The sequence below is a fragment of the Panthera uncia genome (genome assembly GCF_023721935.1).
Source record: "Panthera uncia isolate 11264 chromosome D3 unlocalized genomic scaffold, Puncia_PCG_1.0 HiC_scaffold_8, whole genome shotgun sequence".
Lineage (NCBI taxonomy): Eukaryota > Metazoa > Chordata > Mammalia > Carnivora > Felidae > Panthera > Panthera uncia.
Window position 1 is genome coordinate 46890332 of NW_026057586.1, and position 20937 is coordinate 46911268.

Here is a 20937-nt window from a genome sequence, read left to right on the forward strand (position 1 = left end):
TGTGTGTGTGTGTGTGTGTGTGTGTGTGTGTGTGTGTGTGTGTGGGGTATTGGCTTTCGTTAGGGTTCCACTTGTTATAGCAATTGCTGCTCTTTTTGTTGATGGTCTAAGAACACTTTTAAGTGACCAAGTTTATGCAGAACAGTGTTTAATCATAGAATTGCAGTGTTTTTGTTATGAATGTTGAGACAGGGAGGACTTGATAGGAATTTAATGTTTGAGTTGTCACAGAACACACATACAAAATCTTTCTGGTTCTAAAAATTTCTTTGCATTTTGGAGTTCATTTATTTTCTAGAATTAACTGTCTTAGAGCATGTGTTTTCTTTTGCATTTGCAAGCACTCCCTTTATTTATGCACAAGTATGTTTATGTTGTATAAAATTAGAATTAATTCTTAGACTTTGTCTTTGAAGTCCACAATTGAAAATTGTCCTATAATTATCCTTGGACAATATTGTCAGAACTATAAACTGTGTTCATTATTGATCTTATCAGTATGCCATTTCTTCTCTTCTTGTCTCCCTGTAGTGGTATGTTTTCATTACTGCACCTAGTTACCTTAGTTCATGTTTGATCATTTTTTTTTTTTATAATGTTTATTTTTGAGAGAGAGAGGGAGACAGAGTGCAAGTGTGGGAGGAGGAGAGAGAGGGAGACACAGAATCCGAAGCAGGCTCTGGCTCTGAGCTCTCAGCACAGAGCCCGATGCAGAGCCTGAACCCATGAGCTGTGAGATCCTGACCTGAGCTGAAGTCGGACACTTAACCAACTGAGCCGACCCAGGTGCCCCCATGTTTGATTATTTTTTAATATTCATCAGTACTATCTACATGAAAGACTACAATAGAATTATCATAACTTAATTTTTATCAGTCAGGTATTTGAATCTAGATCTATCAGCTTGGAAAATCCTTGCCATTTTTTCCCTTAGAGTTCAAGATTTTTTGGCTGGAGATTATTCTGGGTGGTATTAGAACATGGAGTCCTTTCGTGGTATAGGAAACAGTAAGTATTATCCTGATACTTAGTAAATTTATTCTCTAAATTTTGAAAGATTAAAAGTTTTAACTTATCTCTTTAATATTTATTTATATTTCTAATAATTGTAATATTTATTTTGAAGGCCTGATGCAGTCCATAATATTTATCGCCAGGGATGCAAACACTTAACTCAAGCAGTATGCACGGTAGGATGACACATACATCTTTTGCCCACACTGTGAAGTCAGTGTTGCAAGTGTTATTTTTATAAAGCTGCCTTGTCAAATCTTGGGGTAGGGGGGACTTGTGTGTATTTTTATTTGAGAACAAGTAAAACCGTGGAATCTCTTTAAAAAAAATAATGGACCCTTGTTTATTTCACATATTGTGGGATGAGATAGCAGTGGTCTGAAAACATAAAGAGCCTGTCATGTTTTGTGTGTGTGTATGTGTGTATATTCACACACATATATGCATGTGTGTGTACATGTATATGTGTACTTATACATGGGCAAATCGAGATAAGGGAAGTTTTTCTGGTGTTAAAATTTAAAGCCTGTGTCAAAATTAGGATTCTTAGGTCCTCTGTGTTCACTGTTATACTTTACCAACCAGGAGAAAAAGTGCATTTCTCCTCTTAGGTATTAGTCTAAGACTGGAGCCTAGACATGCTTTCTTCTTTCCTACTTGAAATCCTTGAGGGTTGTCAATATGTCGTGGCAATCACTTGTCACATTCCCCAGCAGTACAGCCTGATTACACAGCCAGCCCTTAATTGTCCTCACACCCCTTCCTCCCTTCACATTAGACCAGAGGGCCAGGGAACCTCTCTCTAATCTGGTGTGTGTAATCTTTTGTTTTTTCTTTCAGTGCAATCCTGGCCATTGTCTTCTGTTCCCCCTATAGACTCATCTACTTACTACCAAGCTTTTTCCTTAGTTGAGCCTTTTATCTCGCAAATAAGTGCTCCCCCTGCCCTTTTAAAATTTCTTGCTCTTTAACTTCTGTGGAATCCATTAGCTCTTGCTGTGTTATGCCTCTCCTTGTTGTATAACTTTTGTTTCTTCTGTAAAATGTCTGCTTAAAGCTTATCTTTATGAGGCCCATATCAACACAAGCTAATGAGCATTCACCGTGTGACTGCTGTAAAGCAGACTCTGTTTGCTTTGTAGTTTTTTTCTTTTTTTAAGTTTATTTGAGAGGGAGGGAGAGAGCAAGTATGCACGCACATGAGCGGGAAAGAGAGAGAGGGAGAGAGAGAATCCCAAGCAGGCTTCACACTGTCAGCACGGAGCCTGGTGCAGGGCTCGAGCTCAAGAACCGTGAGGTCATGATCTGAACCAAAATCAAGAGTCAGATGCTTGACCAACTGAGCTACCTAGGCACCCTACTTTATAGTTTCTTAAGGTAGAAGCTTAGAGTATTGATTTGAAATCTTTTTTCTAATATAAGTGTTTGCAACTATCAGTTTCTTAATTTTTCTTCAGTGTGCAGTTCAGGGCCATTAAATACATCTGTATTATATTGCAGCCATCAGCACCATCTATCTCCAGAACTCTCTTTATCTTCCCATACTAAAACTCTGTACCCATTAATCACTTATTCCTTTCCTTTCTATTCCCAGCCCCTGCCAGCCACCATTCTACTTTCTCTCTCTATGAATTTGACCTTGCCAGGTACCTCAGCTAAGTTAAGTAGAATCAGACAATATTTGTCCTTTCGTGACTGGCTTATTTCACTTAGCATAATGTCCTCAAGATTCATTCATGTTACAGTATGTATCAGAATTTTTTTCCTTTTTGAAAATTTTTAATTATAGTAAAAAAGCACATAACAAAATTTACTATTTTAACCATTTTTAAGTGTGCAGTAGCTTGAACTGTAGTCACTTTGTTGTGCAACAGATCTCTAGAATTTTTTCATCTTGCAAAACTGCAGCTATACCCATTAAGCAATGGCCTATTTCCTCTACCCCTAGCCCCTGGCAACCACTCTTGTACTTTTTGTCTCTATGAGTGTGACCACTTTAGATACCTCTAAGTGGAATCTTAGAGTATTTGCCTTATGTCATTTCGTCTGATATCCCCAAGATTCATCCATGCTGTAGCATGTGCCCGGAATTTTTTTTGAAGGCTGAATAATGTATATGCCACATTTCTTTATGCGTTTATTCCTCAGTTTACATTTGGATTGCTTTCACCTCTTGGCTTTTGTGAATAATGCTGCAATGAACACGGATATGCAAATATCTCTTCAAGATACTGCTTTCAGTTCTTTTGGATATAGACTTAATAGTGGAATTGTTCAATGATGTGGTAGTTCTATTTTTGATTTTTTTGAGGGATTTTCATGCTGTTTTCCAAAGCAGCTGCCCCGTTGTATATTCACACCAGCAGTAATGGGGGGGGGGGGGGGGGGGGTCCAATTTCCCTTTTTCCCCCTCCTCCCCAGCCCTTCCTTTCCTTTTTTTTTTTTTTTTTTTTTAAAATATGGGCCATCCTAATGAATGTGAGGTGGTATCTAATTGCAGCTTGATTTGCATTTCTCTGATGACTAGTGATGTTGAGCATCTTTTCATGTGCTTAGTGGGCATTGGTTATTGTCTTTGGAGAAATGTCTATCTAAGTCCTTGGCTCATTTTTTAATTGGGCTGTTTGGTTTTTTTGTTGGTGTTGAGTTGTAAGGGTTCTTGGCATATTCTAGGTATTAACCCCTTACCAGTATATGATTGTAGATATTTTCTCCCATTCTATGGATTGCCTTTACACTCTCTTGATAATGTCCTTTGATGCATAGAAGTTTTTAATTTTGATATAGTCAAATTTATTTTTTTTTCTTTTTGTCACTTGTGCTTGTGGGTATCATGTTCAAGGAATCATTGCCAAGTCCAGTCCCATGAAGCTTTACTCCTATGTTTTCTTAAGAGTTTTATAGTTTTAGCGCTGATGTTTAGGGATAGTTTTCTCCTGAGGCCTTTCCCCTTGATTGCAGCCAGCTGCCTGACAATCCTGCCATGGCTTTTTGTGTGCAGGTCTCCCTGGTTTCTCTTCCTCTTATTAAGGAATCCAGTCTTACTGAATTAGGGCCCCACTCTTGTGACCTCATTTAATCTTTTTTTTTTTTTTATTAAAAAGAATTTTTTTTAACGTTTATTCATTTTTTGAGAGACAGAGCATGAGCGGGAAAGGGGCAGAGAGAGGGAAGCAGGCTCCAGGTTCCGAGCTGTCAGCGCAGAGCCCCACATGGGGCTTGAACTCATGAACTGCGAGATCATGACCTGAGCCGAAGTAGGACGCTCAACCAACTGAGCCACTCAGGCGCCCCTGACCTCATTTAATCTTAATTTCCTCTTTAAAGCCCTATCTACAAATATAATCATATTGAGGGTGGGATCTTCATATGAATTTGGGGAGGACACAGTTCAGTCCATGACAATCAGTGTGGTTACTCCAGCTTTCGAATACCATTTGCATGGTAGATCTTTTTCCATCTTTTTATTTTCAGCTTATCTATGTGTTTGAAACTTACTTATAGAGAACATAGAGTTGTATCGGGTATTTTTATCCAATTTGATAAACTCTGCCTTGTGATAGGAATGTTTAATGAAGGACAGACACCTGGCTGGCTCAGTTGGTTGAGTGTATGACTTTTTTTTTTTTTTAGTTACTTATTGAGAGGGGGAGAGAGCACGAGCGAGCATGAGTGAGGCAGAGAGAGAGAGAGAGAGAGAGAGAGAGAGAGAGAGAGAATCCCAAGCAGGCTCCATACTGCCAGCACAGATCCCGACTCAAGGCTCAATCCCACAACCATGAGATCACGACCTGAGCCGAAACCAAGAGTTCAATGCTTAACCAACTGAGCCACCCAGGCACCCTGAGTGTATAACTCTTGATCTCGGGGTTGTAAGTTCAAGCCCCACATTAGGTGTAGGGATTACTTAATAAAATCTTTAAAAAAAAAAAATGTTTAATTTATACTTAATGTTGTTGACATGGTTGGATTTCTGCTGCCATTTTGTCGTTCTTTGTTCTTCCTCTTCTACATAAGGGAGATACTTCTCATGTATCATTTCCTTTTGTTTATATTTTACTGTATTTTAAAGTTATTTCTTAGTGGTTGCTCTAGCTATTATAATATACATCTTAATCTATCACAATTCATACTTTATTTCATAAAATCTGAGAACTTTAATATAGTTGCACTTCCTACCCCCTTCCTTTGTGTTATTGTTATATATATCATGACTCTGTATGTTTAAAAACAACAATATAGTGTTACATCTATTGCTTTATACAATTTTATGTCCGTTTCTTTGTTTTAAAATATTTTTATTGCACTATAATTCACATTGTATAAGGTTCACCTACTTAAAATGGTTCAGTAATGTTTTGTATGGTCATAGACTTGTGCATCCATAACCAGTCAGGTTTAGAACATTTCCCTAATTCCACAAAAAAAACACTTCATATCCATTAGTAATCATATCTGAGTGCCTGTCAGTACCACCTCCTCTGAGTTCCCTAGGTAGCCATTAATACCTGTCTCTATAAATTTGCCTATTCTAGTCATTTCATATAAATGGGATCATAGAATATGTGGTCTTTTGTTTCTGGATTCTTTTGCTTAGTGTAATGTTTTCAAGGTTCATCCATATTATAGCATGTATCATTACTGCAGTCCTTTTGTGGCCAAATAATATTCCATTGTATGGATAGACCATATTTATCCATTCATCAATTAAGGAACATCTGGGTTGTTTTCACTTTTTGGGTCTTAAGAATAATGGTGCTGTGAGCATTAATGTATCAGTTTTTGTGGGGATTTATGTTAATCTCTTGTGTTTTTTAAAATAGAGGAGAAAAAATATATAGAGTCTTACTCTAACTCATATTTTTATCACTTCTAGTTGTGTTTATTTTTTTCAGTGGATGTATGGGTTATTTTTAGAAGTCATTTCCTTGCTCCACTGTAGCTCCATTCCTTCCTTTATCCTCTGTGCTATTAGTGTCATATATCATACATTAGTATGTTACAAGCCCAACCATACAATTTTACAATTGTGTAAATTGCTTTAAATTATATGAGAAAAGAGAAACTAAATACTCTATTTTAGAATTACCTATGCAATTTCACCAGGTTTTTTTTTTTTCTTTTTTCTTATTTGGTGTCTCTTTCTTTCAGCCTAAGTAACTTTTTTTGATTTTATTCTTTTTTGTTAGGTATACCTAATGAATTGTCTCAGTTTTTTTTGCCTTCATTTTAGAACAGTAGTTACACAAGACAGAGAAATTTTCTTTCAGCACTTTGAATATGTCATCCCCTTACCTCTGTCCTCCATTGGTTTTTGTTTTAATTTTTTTTCAATGTTTATTTTTGAGAGACAAAGAGCGTGAGCAGGGGAGGGGCAGAGAGAGAAAGACAGAGACACAGAATCTGAAGCAGGCTCTCCAGGCTTTGAGCTGTCAGCACAGAGCCCGATGTGGAGCTTGAACTAACGAACCATGAGAGATCATGACCTGAGTCGAAATCGGACGCTTAACTGACTGAGCCACCCAGATGCCCCAGGTTTTTTTTTTTTCTTTTTTTATGTTTATTTATTTATTTTTGTGAGAGAGAGAGACAGACATAGGGTGCAAGCGGGGGAGGGGAAGAGAGAGCGGGAAGGAGAGAATCTGAAGCAGGCTCTCCAGGCTCTGAGTGGTCAGCACAGAGCCCAGTGTGGGGCTCAAATCCATGAACCGAACCCGTAAGATCATGACCTGAGTCAAAGTTGGATGCTTAACCACCCAGGTGTCCCTGTCCTCCATTGTTTTTGATGCAAAGTCAGCTGTTAATTTTACTGTGCTTCCCCCTGAATTTGATGAGTCTCTTTTCTGAGTACTTTAGTATTTTCTGGTTTGAGCTGTTGACAGTTTGACTAAGATGTGTCTAAGGATAGATCTCTCTGGATTTATCCTACTGGAGTTTATTGAGTTTCTTGAATGTATAATGTTTTCATTGAATTTGGGAAATTTTCAACCATTATTTTTTCAAATACTTTTTTCAGCTTTTTTCTCTCCTTCTGTGACTCTAATTGTCTATTGGTACGTGTGATAATGCCCTACAGTGATTTTTTTTTTTTTTTTTTTTGGGCCCCCCTTACATCTCAGATTATCTGTTGAGGGAATTTTTCATTTCAGTTCTTGTGATTTTCAATTCCAGAATTTCCATTTGGTTCTTTTCCATAACTTGCATCTTTTTATTGATATTTTCTATTTGACAAGTTATTGTCATTATACTTTCTTTTAATTCTTTAAATACAATTTAGTTTTTGAACATTTTTCTGAGAGCTTTTTAAGTATCTGGCTCATTGCCAGTTTGTTGCTTGGCCCAATATATTTAGACCTCATGTACTGTGATGTTGGCTTTTCCTGATTGTTTGCCACCAAGATTGCTGTTGTTTTTGACAAATCCCTAGGCTTGGGATTTTCAAGGCCCTCTAAGTAAAGTCAGCCCCAGTGTTTAAAGCTTGCCCCATCATGGTTCAGTTTTACCATAGAGTTAGGAGCAAGGGGGAATGGAGCATATTCAGGCTAAAACTCCATCACCATTCACTGTTCTTACTGAGAGATTCAGTAGATTTTTCTTGAATAAATGCTTTTCAGTAAGTTGTAGGTCTTTAATCAATTTTCAGTATTGGGGAATGGTCGTTTCGATTGGGATTGCTACAGATTTTCTTGGAGAGGACTATTTAAGCAATATCAAGACCTCCAAGCTATGAACATTGCATCTGTTCTCTATTGAAATCTGATTTGGTTTCCTTTTACAATGTTTTATAATTGTTTATTAAATTTATTCTTAAGTGTTTATTGAAGCTATTATGATAGACTTCAAATTTTCATTTTCTATTTTTTGCTATTATATATAAATTTGTTTTAATAGTTTGGGTAGCTTTTTTACACATTCCTCAGGGTCTCCTACATGCACAGTCATGTCATCTGCAAATAAGGATGGTTACATTTCTTTACAATCTGTATGCCCTTTCTTATCCTTTATTGTACTGGATAGGACCTCTGTTACAATTTTAAATAGAATTGGTGAGAGCCAGCATTCTTGTTTATTGTATTAGGTACAAAGCTTTGAGCCTTTCATTATGGAGTTATTAGCTGTAAATTTCACAGATGCCCTTAATCTGCTTTAGGAAGTTATTTTCATTTCCTAGTTTACTGAGAGCCCTTATCATGAGAATCTGTTGAATTTTATTAAATGCTTTTCATATTTAATAAACCAGTCTTCTATTGCTGGGATAAATTTCAGTTGGTCATGATATATAATCATTTTCATAAATTATTTGCTAATATTTTGTTAAAGATTTTTGCTCCTGTGTTCCTGGTAGATTTTGATTTATATTTTCTTGTGCTATTTTTGTGTGGTGTTGGAATCAGAAATACAGATCTAATATGAGAAATAATAGGTCTCATATAATGAATTAGAAAATATTCCTTTTCAGTTTTTTGGAAGAATTTTTGTAGGATTAGGTTTATTTCTTTCCTAGATGCTGATACAATTCATGGGCTAGAAGGGGTTTTTTTGGTTGTATTTTTGTTTGTTTTTGTTTTTTAATGGGAAGGATTGTAATTTCAGATTTCTTCAGTTGCTAAAGGGCTGTTTCAAATTTTCCATTTCTTCTTGGGTTGGTATTTGTAATTTCTGCCTTTAAAAAATTGTGTTTATTTTCTTAGATTATCAAAGTTATTGTTAGTGATATTCCCTTATTGTGTTTTTAATGTTTGTATGATAGGTAGTGTTGTGCCCTCTTTTGTTTTTTTATATTAGTAATTTATGTCTTTTTTTCCTCCCTGGATTAATTTGGCTAGCAGTTTATCAATTTTATTGATTTTTTTCAGAGAACTAGTCCTTGATTTTCTTGAATTTTCCCATTGTTCTTCTGTTTTCTATTGCTTTTTGTTATTTTTAAAAGTTTTCTCTGTGCTTTGGGTTTAATTTGCTTTTTTAAATAGTTTCTCAAGGTCAAAGCTTAGATTATTAAGGCTTATCTTCTTTGTTAATACAGCCATTTAAAGCTATCCCCTCACCTTTGCAACTGTTTTAGTTTCCTGCTGCTAATTTTGGTATATTTTCATTATAATCTAGTTCAAGATATTTTCTAATTTCTGTTTTCTTTGAACCAATGAATGTCTAGAAGTGTGTTATTTGATTTCCAAGTAATTGGGGTTTTTATGGTTTTTTTTTTTTGTTTCTGATTTATAATTCCATTTTGCTCAGTGAATGTATCTTCTATGATTTCTGTCTTATCAAATGTATTGAGACTTGTTTGATGGCTCTATGTATGGATTATCTGAGTAAATGTACTTGAAAATGATGTCTGTTTTGCTATGGTTGGGTGTAGAGTCATAAATATTCAGTCATGGTGGTTGATGGTGTTTTTCAGATCTATGTTTTTGTTGATTTTTGGCTAATTGTATCAATTGATGAGAGGAGGGATACCAGAATCTCCGAGGGATACCAGAATCTCCAGCTGTGCTTGTGGAACTGTTCATTTCTCAGTTATTGCTCACATGGCATTCATGTTGTCTTCTTGACTAATTGATCCTTTTATTATTACACGGTGGTCTTCTTTATCTCCTGGGATATATTTACTTTTGCCTGATATTAATATAACCACTCAGGCCTTCATATGCTGACTGTTTGCACAGTATCTCTTTTTCTATCCATTTCCTTATAACCTATAGATCTTTATTTTCTATCTTGTATATATAGCATATATGTGGGTCGCTGTTAACCATTCTGAAAATTTTGCCTTTTAATTAGACTTCTTTTGAGAATGTGTTCCACTTTCTTCTTCACATATCAGGTAATTTTGTGTTGTATCCTTAATATTATGAATGTTAAGTTCTGGGGATTCTGGCTTCTGTTGTTTTCCTCTGTTAAATGTTATTTCTATTGTTTTAGCAGGTTATTTTCTTGGCTGGGTTTAGATTGTAAACTCTTGTTTCTTGGCTGGCAGCTCTGGTCTGCATTCACAGAGGTTGGATTTAAGTGACTGCTTTGAATCTTTTCTCAGCATCAATTAGATGTGTGAAAAGACAGAGTTTGGGGATGCCTTCTCTTTTTCCCTTTGAGGATTCCCTCACTCTCTTTAGTATTTCTGGCTCCCTGGTTTCCTTTATTAATTCTCAAAGACAGGAAGGCTGTGGGTTTTTCCACCTGTGCCCATGGTAGTTTTGTGCCACCTTATGGACTTCATGTCCCAGTTGAAAAATCTTGGGGATGGGAACTTACTTGCATAGTTCCTTATTTCCTTTCCTCTGAGAGCATGTGCATGCCCCATCAGAGTCTGTCAACTTTTGTTCACTCTCCAGTTCCTTTAGGCAGTTGCCTTTTATATTTGTTTCCTGCCAGGAGTGTGGTCCTCTTATAGGGTCTTGTAGCAGAAGTCTGTCTTTTTCCATTCTTAAAGACATAATTATTTTTTATCCTCTCTCCCTTTCTTCCTTCTTTACGAATCTTATGTGTACTAGTTCCTTTACACACAGTTCAAACATTTTCTACACTCCGCTCAGGCAAAAGGTTCAGGAGAGTGATATGAGTAAGAAATTGGAGCTGTGGTATTTAGAAGATTTTACAGCCCAAGTGCATGCTAAGTTATTAAATACAAAGGATAGAACTAAAAAACTACATACCTAATAGACTGTTAGTATTTACTTTGAGTAAGAATATGAAAGCCAGATATTTTCAGACAAAGCTAAGCTACAATGTGTGTGATATTCCCAATGTATTCATTTTTTACCCAGTTTTTCCAGTTGGTATTTTAAATTTTCAGTGGTGTATAATTAAGTCATTTTAATACTGTTACATATAGATAGATGATAGATAATTTAGATAATTTTAAGGTTCTATTTTATGTGCATGAATGATGTTGTCTTACTGACTTCTTTATATCCAAGGTAAAATCCACTGATAGCTGCCTCTTCTTTATTAAATGCTTTGATGACACTATTCATGGCTTCAGGGTTCCTAAGAATAGCCTTCAGCAGTCAAGAGAGGTAATTTTATGGATTCACTTATATTTCATAAAACTTAGCATTTAAAAGCATAAAGAATATAAGACAGGTTCACTATTAACATCTAAAATCTTTTTGACTGTACCTTTTTAATGGGGGCAATTAAGATGAATCTTGAAATTTGGGTTATGAATTAATTTCTTTATCAACATGTCCCTGCAGGTATCTTCTATTCATAATTTCCTTTATTGTTTGGATTTTGCGAATGTAAGGGACCCTTACTGGTTTTGGAAAAAGACCCTAAATGATGTAGTCTGCTCCTTAATTTATAGGTGCGGAAACTGAAGACCATAGATTGAAGTCATTTCCCAAGGTCACAGAGCTTACAAATGACAAAACCTGGCTTCAGCTTAGGCGTTCTGATTTATTACTGTGTAGGCTCGGCCTTCCTTTGTGGTAAATTGAACAGCAGCAGCAAGCAAGAAAATTGGGATTGATGTGACAGAAATTCATAGTGCAGTTACTTAATAGAGATTCCATATTCCTTCAGATCAAAGGAGTATTCGCAGACCTGTTGTGTTTTTTTGTAAACTACATAAGGGGTTAAAAGAGCCCATTTCCAAAGTGGTTAACCTGCGCCTGCAAAGAACCCTAAACAACTAAAGCCTGACGGTCCCAACATATCATAAAATGGTAAAATATGACCCTGAGTAATGCTATGAGAAACAAGGAAGTAACAAAGGTATTTTTAGGGCAAATATTCTTTTTGTGAAATCACTGATTTTTAAAAAAAGATTTGAAAGTTAAAGCATCCAGGCAGTTGTTGGCTCTTACAGTGATCTGAGTTTCTTGTGCTTATAACTCAACTGCAAGTTAGTAAAATTTTATTTCTGGATATATTAGTTTGTAATATAATAACATATCCAACAGTGTTGAGAATCTATAATTTTTAAGTGAAAAAATGTCCACCCATTATTCAGCTTTTATAATGTATTAATTTCATTGAATATATAAACTTATAGATGATATTTTTTAAATGTCATCATTTTGTTGTTGTGTGTGTGTGTGTGTGTGTGTGTGTGTGTGTGTGTGTGTGTGTGTGTTTTAGGCTGTTTTCTCCATGTAAATTTAGGCTTTCTATATCATTGTCATATTATCTCTTTTGAGTAAAAATGCATTTCACTTTTATTTCAATTCTTGGATTATTTCAGGATTGGCTGGAAGCAATAGAAGATCATTCTGCGTACAGCACTCACTACTGTTCCCAGGACCAACTGACTGATGATGAAGAGGAAGATGCAACTTCCGCTGTAGACTTGAAGGAATCCTTAGAGGTATATAGAAAAACCTAACCTGACTTTTAGAGCTAACTCTGTCACCAAGAACTTTCTTGTCAAATGTGAAGTTTTGAAATTAAGCTATCTGAGGACAATGGAGATAGCGCTGCTGTTTGTCAGGTAACATTTTATTGCCATTTATGTTGTCTGTTATGATGGTACTATCAAATGTCTCTGTAGATAATACTCTAAATATAGAGAGCTGTGCTTCTATGTTATCTTTTTTTTTATTAAAATTTTCACATTGCTGTAATCAGATTGTCGGTTTATTTGAAAACTGCCGCCAGTAGGGGGAGCATGCTTGACTTGCTGCCCTTTATGATTTCACTGCATATTTCAGAGTTTAAATAATGCAACCATAGTGATACTTTTCCTGACTGGTAGTTGGATTTAAAACCACTTGTAATCTGTAACTTCATTGATGAAAAGTAAGGTAAAGCATCAGTAATGAATGGAGAGGCCTTCATGTGAGGTGATGTCAATGTATTATCCATAGAGAAATAGCAGCATATGTAATTGAAATGAAATAACTATTTTTTTTTCTGGGCATCAGTTTTCTGGCTGTGCCTTTTAAATGGGAATTGGGTTTGGAAGAATTATACTATGAAAGGATGATGGAGTTTCAATCCAAGTCATTATGTCAGAACATAGCAGTTTGCTTACTAACTTTAATCTTTTTAAAAAAAAATCGTTGTAGGATTTGAATGTTTCTAAATCAACAACTTTAATGAAGTTTGCTCGTACCTAAGGAGTTTTATTGACTTAAGGACCTATAAACTTAGGAAAGAGATTTGGGCTTTTTCAATTTCTAATTTTATGATGGAACATTAAGAAGTTTGAGCTCTTCCATGTTCTGTTGAAGACATTCCCCAGAATTTATTGACATTTGCTTTACCAGTGCTACTTCGGTTTTTTAAAGCCTAATGTATAGTGTGGCAACCATAAACATAATTTTCAGATCCATGAACTTTGCAAAAATAACATCTACCAGAGCATCTAAATAACATTAAGACTGTTTGAGTAAAGAAAGAAGGTTTAAATATCTATGGCCAGAATTGTGTCAAACAAATGAAAAACAAAACTGTGCTAAATATTTTAACTTTTAGTCCTTATTCCCTAAGTGAAAAGAAATCTTTTCCTATTTATCCTCAATATAAGGTAAATGATAAAACCCAGAAGGACCTACGAAGCATACCAGTATCTTTCCTAGGATTATGGTAATTTTAAGACCTTTTTAATGGAAGCTACAGGTAAATAAAAGCATACTAACTTGCATATCATTAAAAATTTTTTTCCTTGAAAAAGTGTTTCTTCTTTGGCATAGTTTTCAAATTTTCATGTTACAACTTCAACTATTTTTTACTCACTAGAATATCGTGCTCTTATGTTAACTTTAAAACCATGAAGTTTTTTTGCCTTCTAGATTTTATAGCACCCAAATTTTGTGAGAGTTACAGCAAGTGGTAAGCACTCTGAGGTTGTGCAGGTTATAAACATGTCTCTGTCCAATGGAATTTGAATGCCAATTCTGTGAATCTTGACTTAACTCTGTCTCAACTGCTGAAATTTGGTCCAAAAACAGGTTAAAATCTGAAATGAGCTGTGAAGTATGTTGAATTGTAAGACTGGCTCCAGAATGCCTTTGATCATTGGATTCTTAAGTTGTAAGGATATTATGGGACCTATTTGTGAAATGAGATCTATCCTAGATGTTTATAAACTTCTAAAGAAAATTAGGAACGGTAGGACTAGAATACTCTAAAACTATCTGAATTGACATAAAACTAACCTTATTTCCTCAACATGGTTTTGGACAAGAAGTTATGGGGAAAAAATGTCCACCTTGAAAAAGTGACCATGTTACATGTTCTTTTGGTCTCAGTTTATCTCCACCCAAAATGAGGGCCTCCAAAAATTGAAAACAGTTTCTTTTCTCTATCACTGCCTTGAGGTTAGGTCTCCAGGGAGAAAAGTATAAGATAAATCACAGAAATACAGGCTTCATGGTTGTGGCTTTGAAAATATTTCAAATCTAACAATGGGAAGACAGATTCAAACACCGTATTGGTGTAGAAATGTACTGTGCAGTACGATAGCTACGAGACACATGTGGCTCTTCATACTTTAAAATTTCAACTCCTCATTTTAACTCCACCCAATTCAAGTGCTTAGTAGTCACATGTGGCTACCACTTTGGACAGTATAGAATGTTTCCATCATTGTAGAAAGTGTAGAAAGTGTAGAACAGGGATAGGCTCTCAGATTTGGGGTGGCACAAGCAAAGCAGGGGTCTCCTATGTTGATGATATCTCAGTTCCGTAGGATCTGAGGATGTAAGATAACTCAGTGTTACAAGGAGTAACGAGCAGAGGAGGCTAAAATTTAATCAAGTGAGAAAGTGGTACACTTTGCTGATTTAAGAATAAATGATGCCTAATTAAAGTGAATATGCAAGAAGATGAATGTACATCAACACAGAGCTGATAAAGACTGGTACTTTCTATACAAGAACGAGACAGATTTATATATATTGATCTAAGACTTATGGTTAAGTGAAAAGGGCAAGGTATAAAAAGATGTATCTTTTATACATTGGGAGAAAAAAAAGGGATATACACACATATACACATTTGTGTAGACTTAGGTCATCCCTGGCAAGTTGAGAAATTAATAGTGGTGGTTGCTTTGAGGCTGGTAAAGGGGGAAAACAGGGACTATAGACTGATAGGTATGTGAGAGAGAATTGCCTTTTTCTCTATATCTTTTGATTTAATTTTTTAAATTTTGTGTAAATATCTGTTGTGAAATAACACTAAGCAGATGACGGAGCAGGTACAAAGAATGAATGTACTCTGGATGGACTTACATAGAGGGGAGATGGATTGGGCTGGAGGTAGGAAGCCTCCGAGATGAGCGGAGATGAGCACTGGGGCACACGACTCACATTCCTGGCTGTTTTCTGCAAAGAGGAATGTCATTGAGGTTCTACAATATACTACTTAAAAAGTTTAATATTATCAAGGTATAATTTTCATATAATAAAATTCATTTTATGTCTTCAGTGTGAAGACACGTATATACATGTTTTGACAAATGTATATACATATCTTTTGTAACCACCAAGAGACAGGGGGAGGGAGGGAGGGGGAGAGAGAGAGGACATTTTTATCACCTCAGGAAGTTCCTTGGGGCCCCTTCCCAGGCAGTGCCCTTCATCTGCATCTCAGGCAACCACTGATCTTTCTGTCATTTTAGGTGGTATCAGTTTTGCCTGTTCTAGAATTTCATGCAATTGGAATCACACTGTATGTGCTCACGGGTACCTGTCCTCTTTCACTCAGCTGTGTTGTGTATATCAGTAGTTTGTCCCTTTTAATTCCTTGAGTAGAGGTGGTCTGCTTCTGTTCTTAACGAAATGTGGATCATCTCTAGCAAATAGGCTGGAATTAATGACCTCTCCCCTATCCTATTCAGTCCTCCCTAGCCCTTGATATACATTTTTGAGCTGTTTTTCTAAGCCAGAGGTAATAAAGTGCTTTAGCATCAATTTACGCAAAACCAGCAGCCAGGATCTGGGTGGGCAGAAGTGGGAGCAGGAGGCCTGTGTTGCGAATGCGCCCAGCTGCTCACGTGGGTGCCTCCTGTGCCCTGGGCTCTGGCTGTGGACACAATCCTGTTCTTGAGTTCTGTGCCCAGGTAACTTGGATTCAAAATACTGTCATACTTCAGGTACTAGGTCACTGCTCATAGTGGGATCCCGTTTATGTAGAATTAAAAGGAAAAAATTTAAACCTAAAAAGAGTGCATGACATAAGGTGAATGTCCTAGAAGTTAACATTGGGACACGATGCTGGGCTCTGCAAAGAACTCATATACATTAATTTTCATAAATAGATTTTTAGATTTTCATAACATAACTCATAGCTGCTAAGGGGAAACTACAGTAAACTAGAGAATGTCTGTACATTTTATTGTATTGATATTCTCCTGTTCCTTTTAGTATCGACTAAAACCACACCAATTGTTGAGAACAGAAGACATGTTATTCCTAACTATAAAATGGAATGTGTAGATCAAATCTTCTCCAGCTAACCTATTCTGTACCTTTTAAAACAAGTAAATCCTTGATCAGCGAAGCTCTTTTTAGTAACTGTCAGGTAGATATGTTAAGATGAACATTCGTGATTCAAGTATTAGAGGATGATGGTATGGAGACCATTCTTGTCTTTATTACCTGAGGAACTATCCCTTTCAGGCATCCATCCAGCTGACCTTGACCATAGAAAGGAAAAGTGAAAACCGTAGCATTGACTTGCACGTGGGCAGGGGTATTAAATATGCAGAGAGTAAAAATGACAACTTTCTGTTAATAAATTATGAGTGATACATTTGGTTGCAGTGCATATTTCAATGCCTGAACCTTCCACTTGTGTTTATAGACTATGTCTGAAAAAACAATCCAGCATACCATTTCCCTTTCTATGGTGTTTTAAATTGCATAGTGTAGGTATTTTCCCTCTTCCAAAAAAAAAAAAAATTATATTTTGATGTTGTTAGAGCTCTCAAAACAGAGTAATGTAGATTTTAAAGAGAACATTGTGGTCACACAGTGTGTGAGAACACTGTCACTGATGTGGTACCATGAATAATTCTGCTGTGGGTGAGGCGAGCTTCATAAGCACTAAAAATTTTATAAGGAGAAAAGGCTGCTTATCTATGTCACTTTGTCATGAAGGACTGATTTGGGGGGAGTAAAAATGTTTAGTGATGAGCCATTTGGGGTTAGGAGTACAAAGAGGGGAAGATTCATAAGGTTAAATGTATTACTCTACCTATAACAATGTGATTCTAGTATTAAGAAACTCAAGGTTCTCAATAAATATTTTTCACTGTCGTAACCAAGTGACTTGACAATAATTTTCTTATTCTTCCTTTTTAAAGGGAAACTATAAAAAAACTAACTTCAAAATTACATTGTTAATATAACAAATGTACTTATCTGATTTTTCAGTTTGGACTTCCAAATCTTTACTAAGATGGGATGGAACTTACGTCATAAAATTCTATATTTATGTTTTACTTTTAAGGATCTAAAAATGTAGAAAATTCAGATTGCAAGAAGGATGCTTTCTATAATTGACTTTATCTTATTTTTATAAGCTTTGACTTGCAAAGAAAATGTCCTTATTGGTCTGCTTATGTGAAGGCTGTGAGCACTTAGATTGCTGAGCAAAAAATCAGCTAGTGGGTTGTTGGTTTTGTTTTGTTTTTTTTTTTAACTTTATTTATTTGAGAGAGAGAGTGAGAATGAGTGTGGGAGAGGTACAGAGAGAGAATCCCAAGTAGGCTCCCTGCGGGGCTTGAATCCATGAACCGTGAGATCATGACCTGAGCTGAAGTCAAGAGTCTACCACTTAACTGACTGAGCCACCCAGGTGCCCCAGCTTGTGATTTCTAAGTGTTAGTACCATTTAGATTTTTTTTTAATAAAAACAATTTTTAAAATATATTCATAATGCATTTTATAATTCCTGGATGAACTTAATCAAGTACACAAAAAGGATTAATCAGAAATTAACTCGGATGTATATGGTGTAATGAGTTCTTAGACGTGATTAATGCAATTGTATATTGTCTACATGACAAATGTTGAATGTATTTAAAATTTAGAAAGACTAATCTGTATGTGATTAACTAAATGCAGTATTCAATTTCTAAGGAAATTTTCTCTCATCTTTTTCTCTCTTTATGAAAATATCTCAATTGTGGTATATCAACATATGAACTAAAAGTTTTGATAAAAATATTAAAAGCATATGTACTGTAAAAATCCTGTATTAATAAGTTTTATTTTTGTTTTTGTTTTCCCAGAAAGCACAAAAATGCCAACAGAAACTAGATAGGGAAATTTTCAACTTTCTGAAAATGATTAAGGATTGTGACATGGCTAAAGGTAAAAAAAAAAAGAACAAAAAAAAAACACCAAAAATAAAAAAACGGGGAACAAACTACAAATAAGACCCACTCTTTAACTCAACCCATTGTCATAGATGTTGATCCTTCATGTTAGATAATTTTCAGTATTCAATTCAGAATTATGTTTGATAAGACCATTTTGAAAATTTAAGACAGTTATTTAAAATTTCTACTCATGGGGGAGGCCTGGTCTGTAGATTAATTTTTTAAGAAAAGAAAAAGGGAACATTTGGGGGCTATAAATTCATTTTGGCTACATAATGAGAATTCTTCTTATGAATCCCAGAAGACTTGGACTTTAGAATCAAACTGTCTTAGGTTTGAATCCTTGCTCTCTGCCACTTAACCAGTTGTTAATTTGAATAGTATGTTTAACTTCTCTGAGTCTCTGTTTCCCAAATGAAGGTGTTGGTTGTTTCCAGGTCTTGGCCTTTTATGATTCTATGAATGCATATGTGAACTTACCTTTCTAATGTTAATCTACCTTTCAGTAGTAATTTTTTATGCCTTCAGTCTCCATTAGTTACAAATTATCAAGAGTTGACTATAAATACTCCGAAAGTCAAAATAAAATATAAAGTCAAAAATCCAATATAAAAATTACATATTCAGAAACAATTATTACTTTGTAAATTAAAAGCTGTGTTTTTTAGACTTTAGATTCCTAACTATTGTTTTAGATTTTAGCTATGATAGCTTTATAAATAACTTCACTAAAATATAATTGACTTAGTTGTCTCTGAGTTTATCATTTTTAATCATGCTCAGGTATTTTATATCTGTCCAAATGAACCTCAGGCATTCCTTTATGTCAATTCCACAAACATGTATTTGTATCAGCGATGATAGCTTTGAGAAGGACAGAAGTTAAATCATTTTGATTATTGCGGGCTGAATATTATATTAGTTAGCACTCTTCATCCTCAGGACTTTTTAAATAAGAGCAGCTTCATTAGATAGAATTCACATAGTCTACACTCCACCCGTGTGAAGTGTTCCCTTCAGTGGTTTTTAGTATATTTATAGTAATGCAACTGTGACCATCAATGAGCTTTAAAAACACCATCTTCAAGAACCATCAAAAGTAAGAAGAGATACCAACAACATTTGAAAGATGTAGAAAATGTCTAGAGTTAGTTGAAATATAAAGAGCAATTCCTTTAACATAGACCAAAGAAAGAAATTACATCAGAACTACAACCAAATTAAGTTTTGGGATTTTTTCAAACCTCAAGTCAAATGTCTTGGTTCATGTTATGTGTATGACATATCACTCGTAAGAATGGTGTGAGTCTTTTGTGTTTTAAAGACATGAATGGTATTCACTTATAGAAGATATGTGCTATCTGGGAAATTTTGAGGTCGCTGACTATTATCTGACAATGTTATTTTATGTATCTACAATTAAGTTTATACACAAACAATTGTAAACATTTTTTGAGCCATGGGTATAGAGAGATAATAAATCTGCACATTTTATAAATAGTAAATAGGGTTAAGATGATTTCATGAATGGAATTAAAGAGTTGAAGGTAACTGAGGTACCTTAATGCCAAAGGATATATAGAATAATCTTAAACCATGTATTTTATTGCTGATAGGACATGTTCTGTCTAACTACTATCTATTTCAAACTGTCTACATAGTTTGCCAATAACTTCTCAGGATGAAAAACTAAAATGTTTGTGTACAGAATCAAGGCCTTGTATTTGTGACTGTTGTCTTACATTTTAGTACAAAATTATGTGATCGTTAAGACCCCCCTCCCTTACTTCTTATTCCAACTTCTGCCATGCTAGTTTGGCTCTGTGGCCCCTCAAATGCATGTCCCTGCAGCAGGCTCCCCTGTGGTCTCCCTGCCTTCTGGGACCCCCCTGCATTCCATCCTTAAAGGGAAACCAGAGGCTTTTAAGAGCTCTTCCAACTCAGATTCTCTGAAATACTGCATTATTGCTGCCAGATTAATTTTAGAATGGTACTTTTTTGATCATAGATTTTTTTCCCATTGAAAAACTGTTTGATTGAAAAACTGTAGAATAAAATACAAACTCTTTATCCTAGCATTTAAGGACTTTCATAGCCCAATCACAAACTTATTTTTCAGTTTTATTTACGATTACAGATCCTCCTCAACTTCTGATGGGGTTATGTCCTGATAAGCCCCTTGTAAACTGAAAATCTCGTTAAGAGTGCATTTAATATACCTACTAAACATCATAGCTTAGCCTAGCCTACCTTAAATGTGCTCAGAATATTTACATTAGCCAGTGGCTGGGCAAAATCATCTGATACAAAGCCTATTTTCTACTAAAGTGTTAAATACCACAGAATATCTCGACTGCTGTACCAAAAGTAAAAGCAATGGCTATCTGGATACAGGGTGGTTGTAAGTGTATCAGTGCCGTGGCTGACTGGTCACTACAGCCCACTGCCACTGTCCTGTATCACGAGAGATTATCATACCACATATTGCTAACCCAGGAAAACACTGAAATTCATAATTCGAAGTATGGTTTCTACTGAGTATGCTTTGTGTTCATACCATCAAGTCAAATAATGGTAAGTCAAACCATTGTAAGTTGGACATTCTGTACCAAAATAAGGTGGTAATAAAGTGATGGTAATGTGGTGTGATC

General features: G+C 35.4%; 1 protein-coding gene and 1 long non-coding RNA gene across 4 annotated transcripts in view; one reads left to right on the forward strand and one right to left on the reverse strand.

Annotated features, from left to right (window-relative positions):
* OSBPL1A (oxysterol binding protein like 1A) overlaps positions 1–20937 on the forward strand; it is a 243777-nt gene that overhangs the window by 78362 nt on the left and 144478 nt on the right. The window contains exons 10-14 of one of the 3 annotated variants that reach the window (XM_049619605.1): positions 935–1008; positions 1127–1190; positions 10932–11030; positions 12200–12322; positions 18197–18278. In XM_049619605.1, the coding sequence (XP_049475562.1) occupies positions 935–1008; positions 1127–1190; positions 10932–11030; positions 12200–12322; positions 18197–18278 (442 nt within the window). Of the gene's footprint in view, positions 1–934; positions 1009–1126; positions 1191–10931; positions 11031–12199; positions 12323–18196; positions 18279–20937 lie in introns of those variants that run through there. The other 2 variants (XM_049619606.1, XM_049619607.1) reach the window with 2 other exon arrangements.
* The window catches only part of LOC125914387 (uncharacterized), a 36565-nt gene that overhangs the window by 4034 nt on the left and 11594 nt on the right, over positions 1–20937 (reverse strand). The window contains exon 2 of the long non-coding RNA XR_007455288.1: positions 15192–15284. This is a non-coding gene — a long non-coding RNA (uncharacterized LOC125914387). The remainder of the gene's footprint in view (positions 1–15191; positions 15285–20937) is intronic.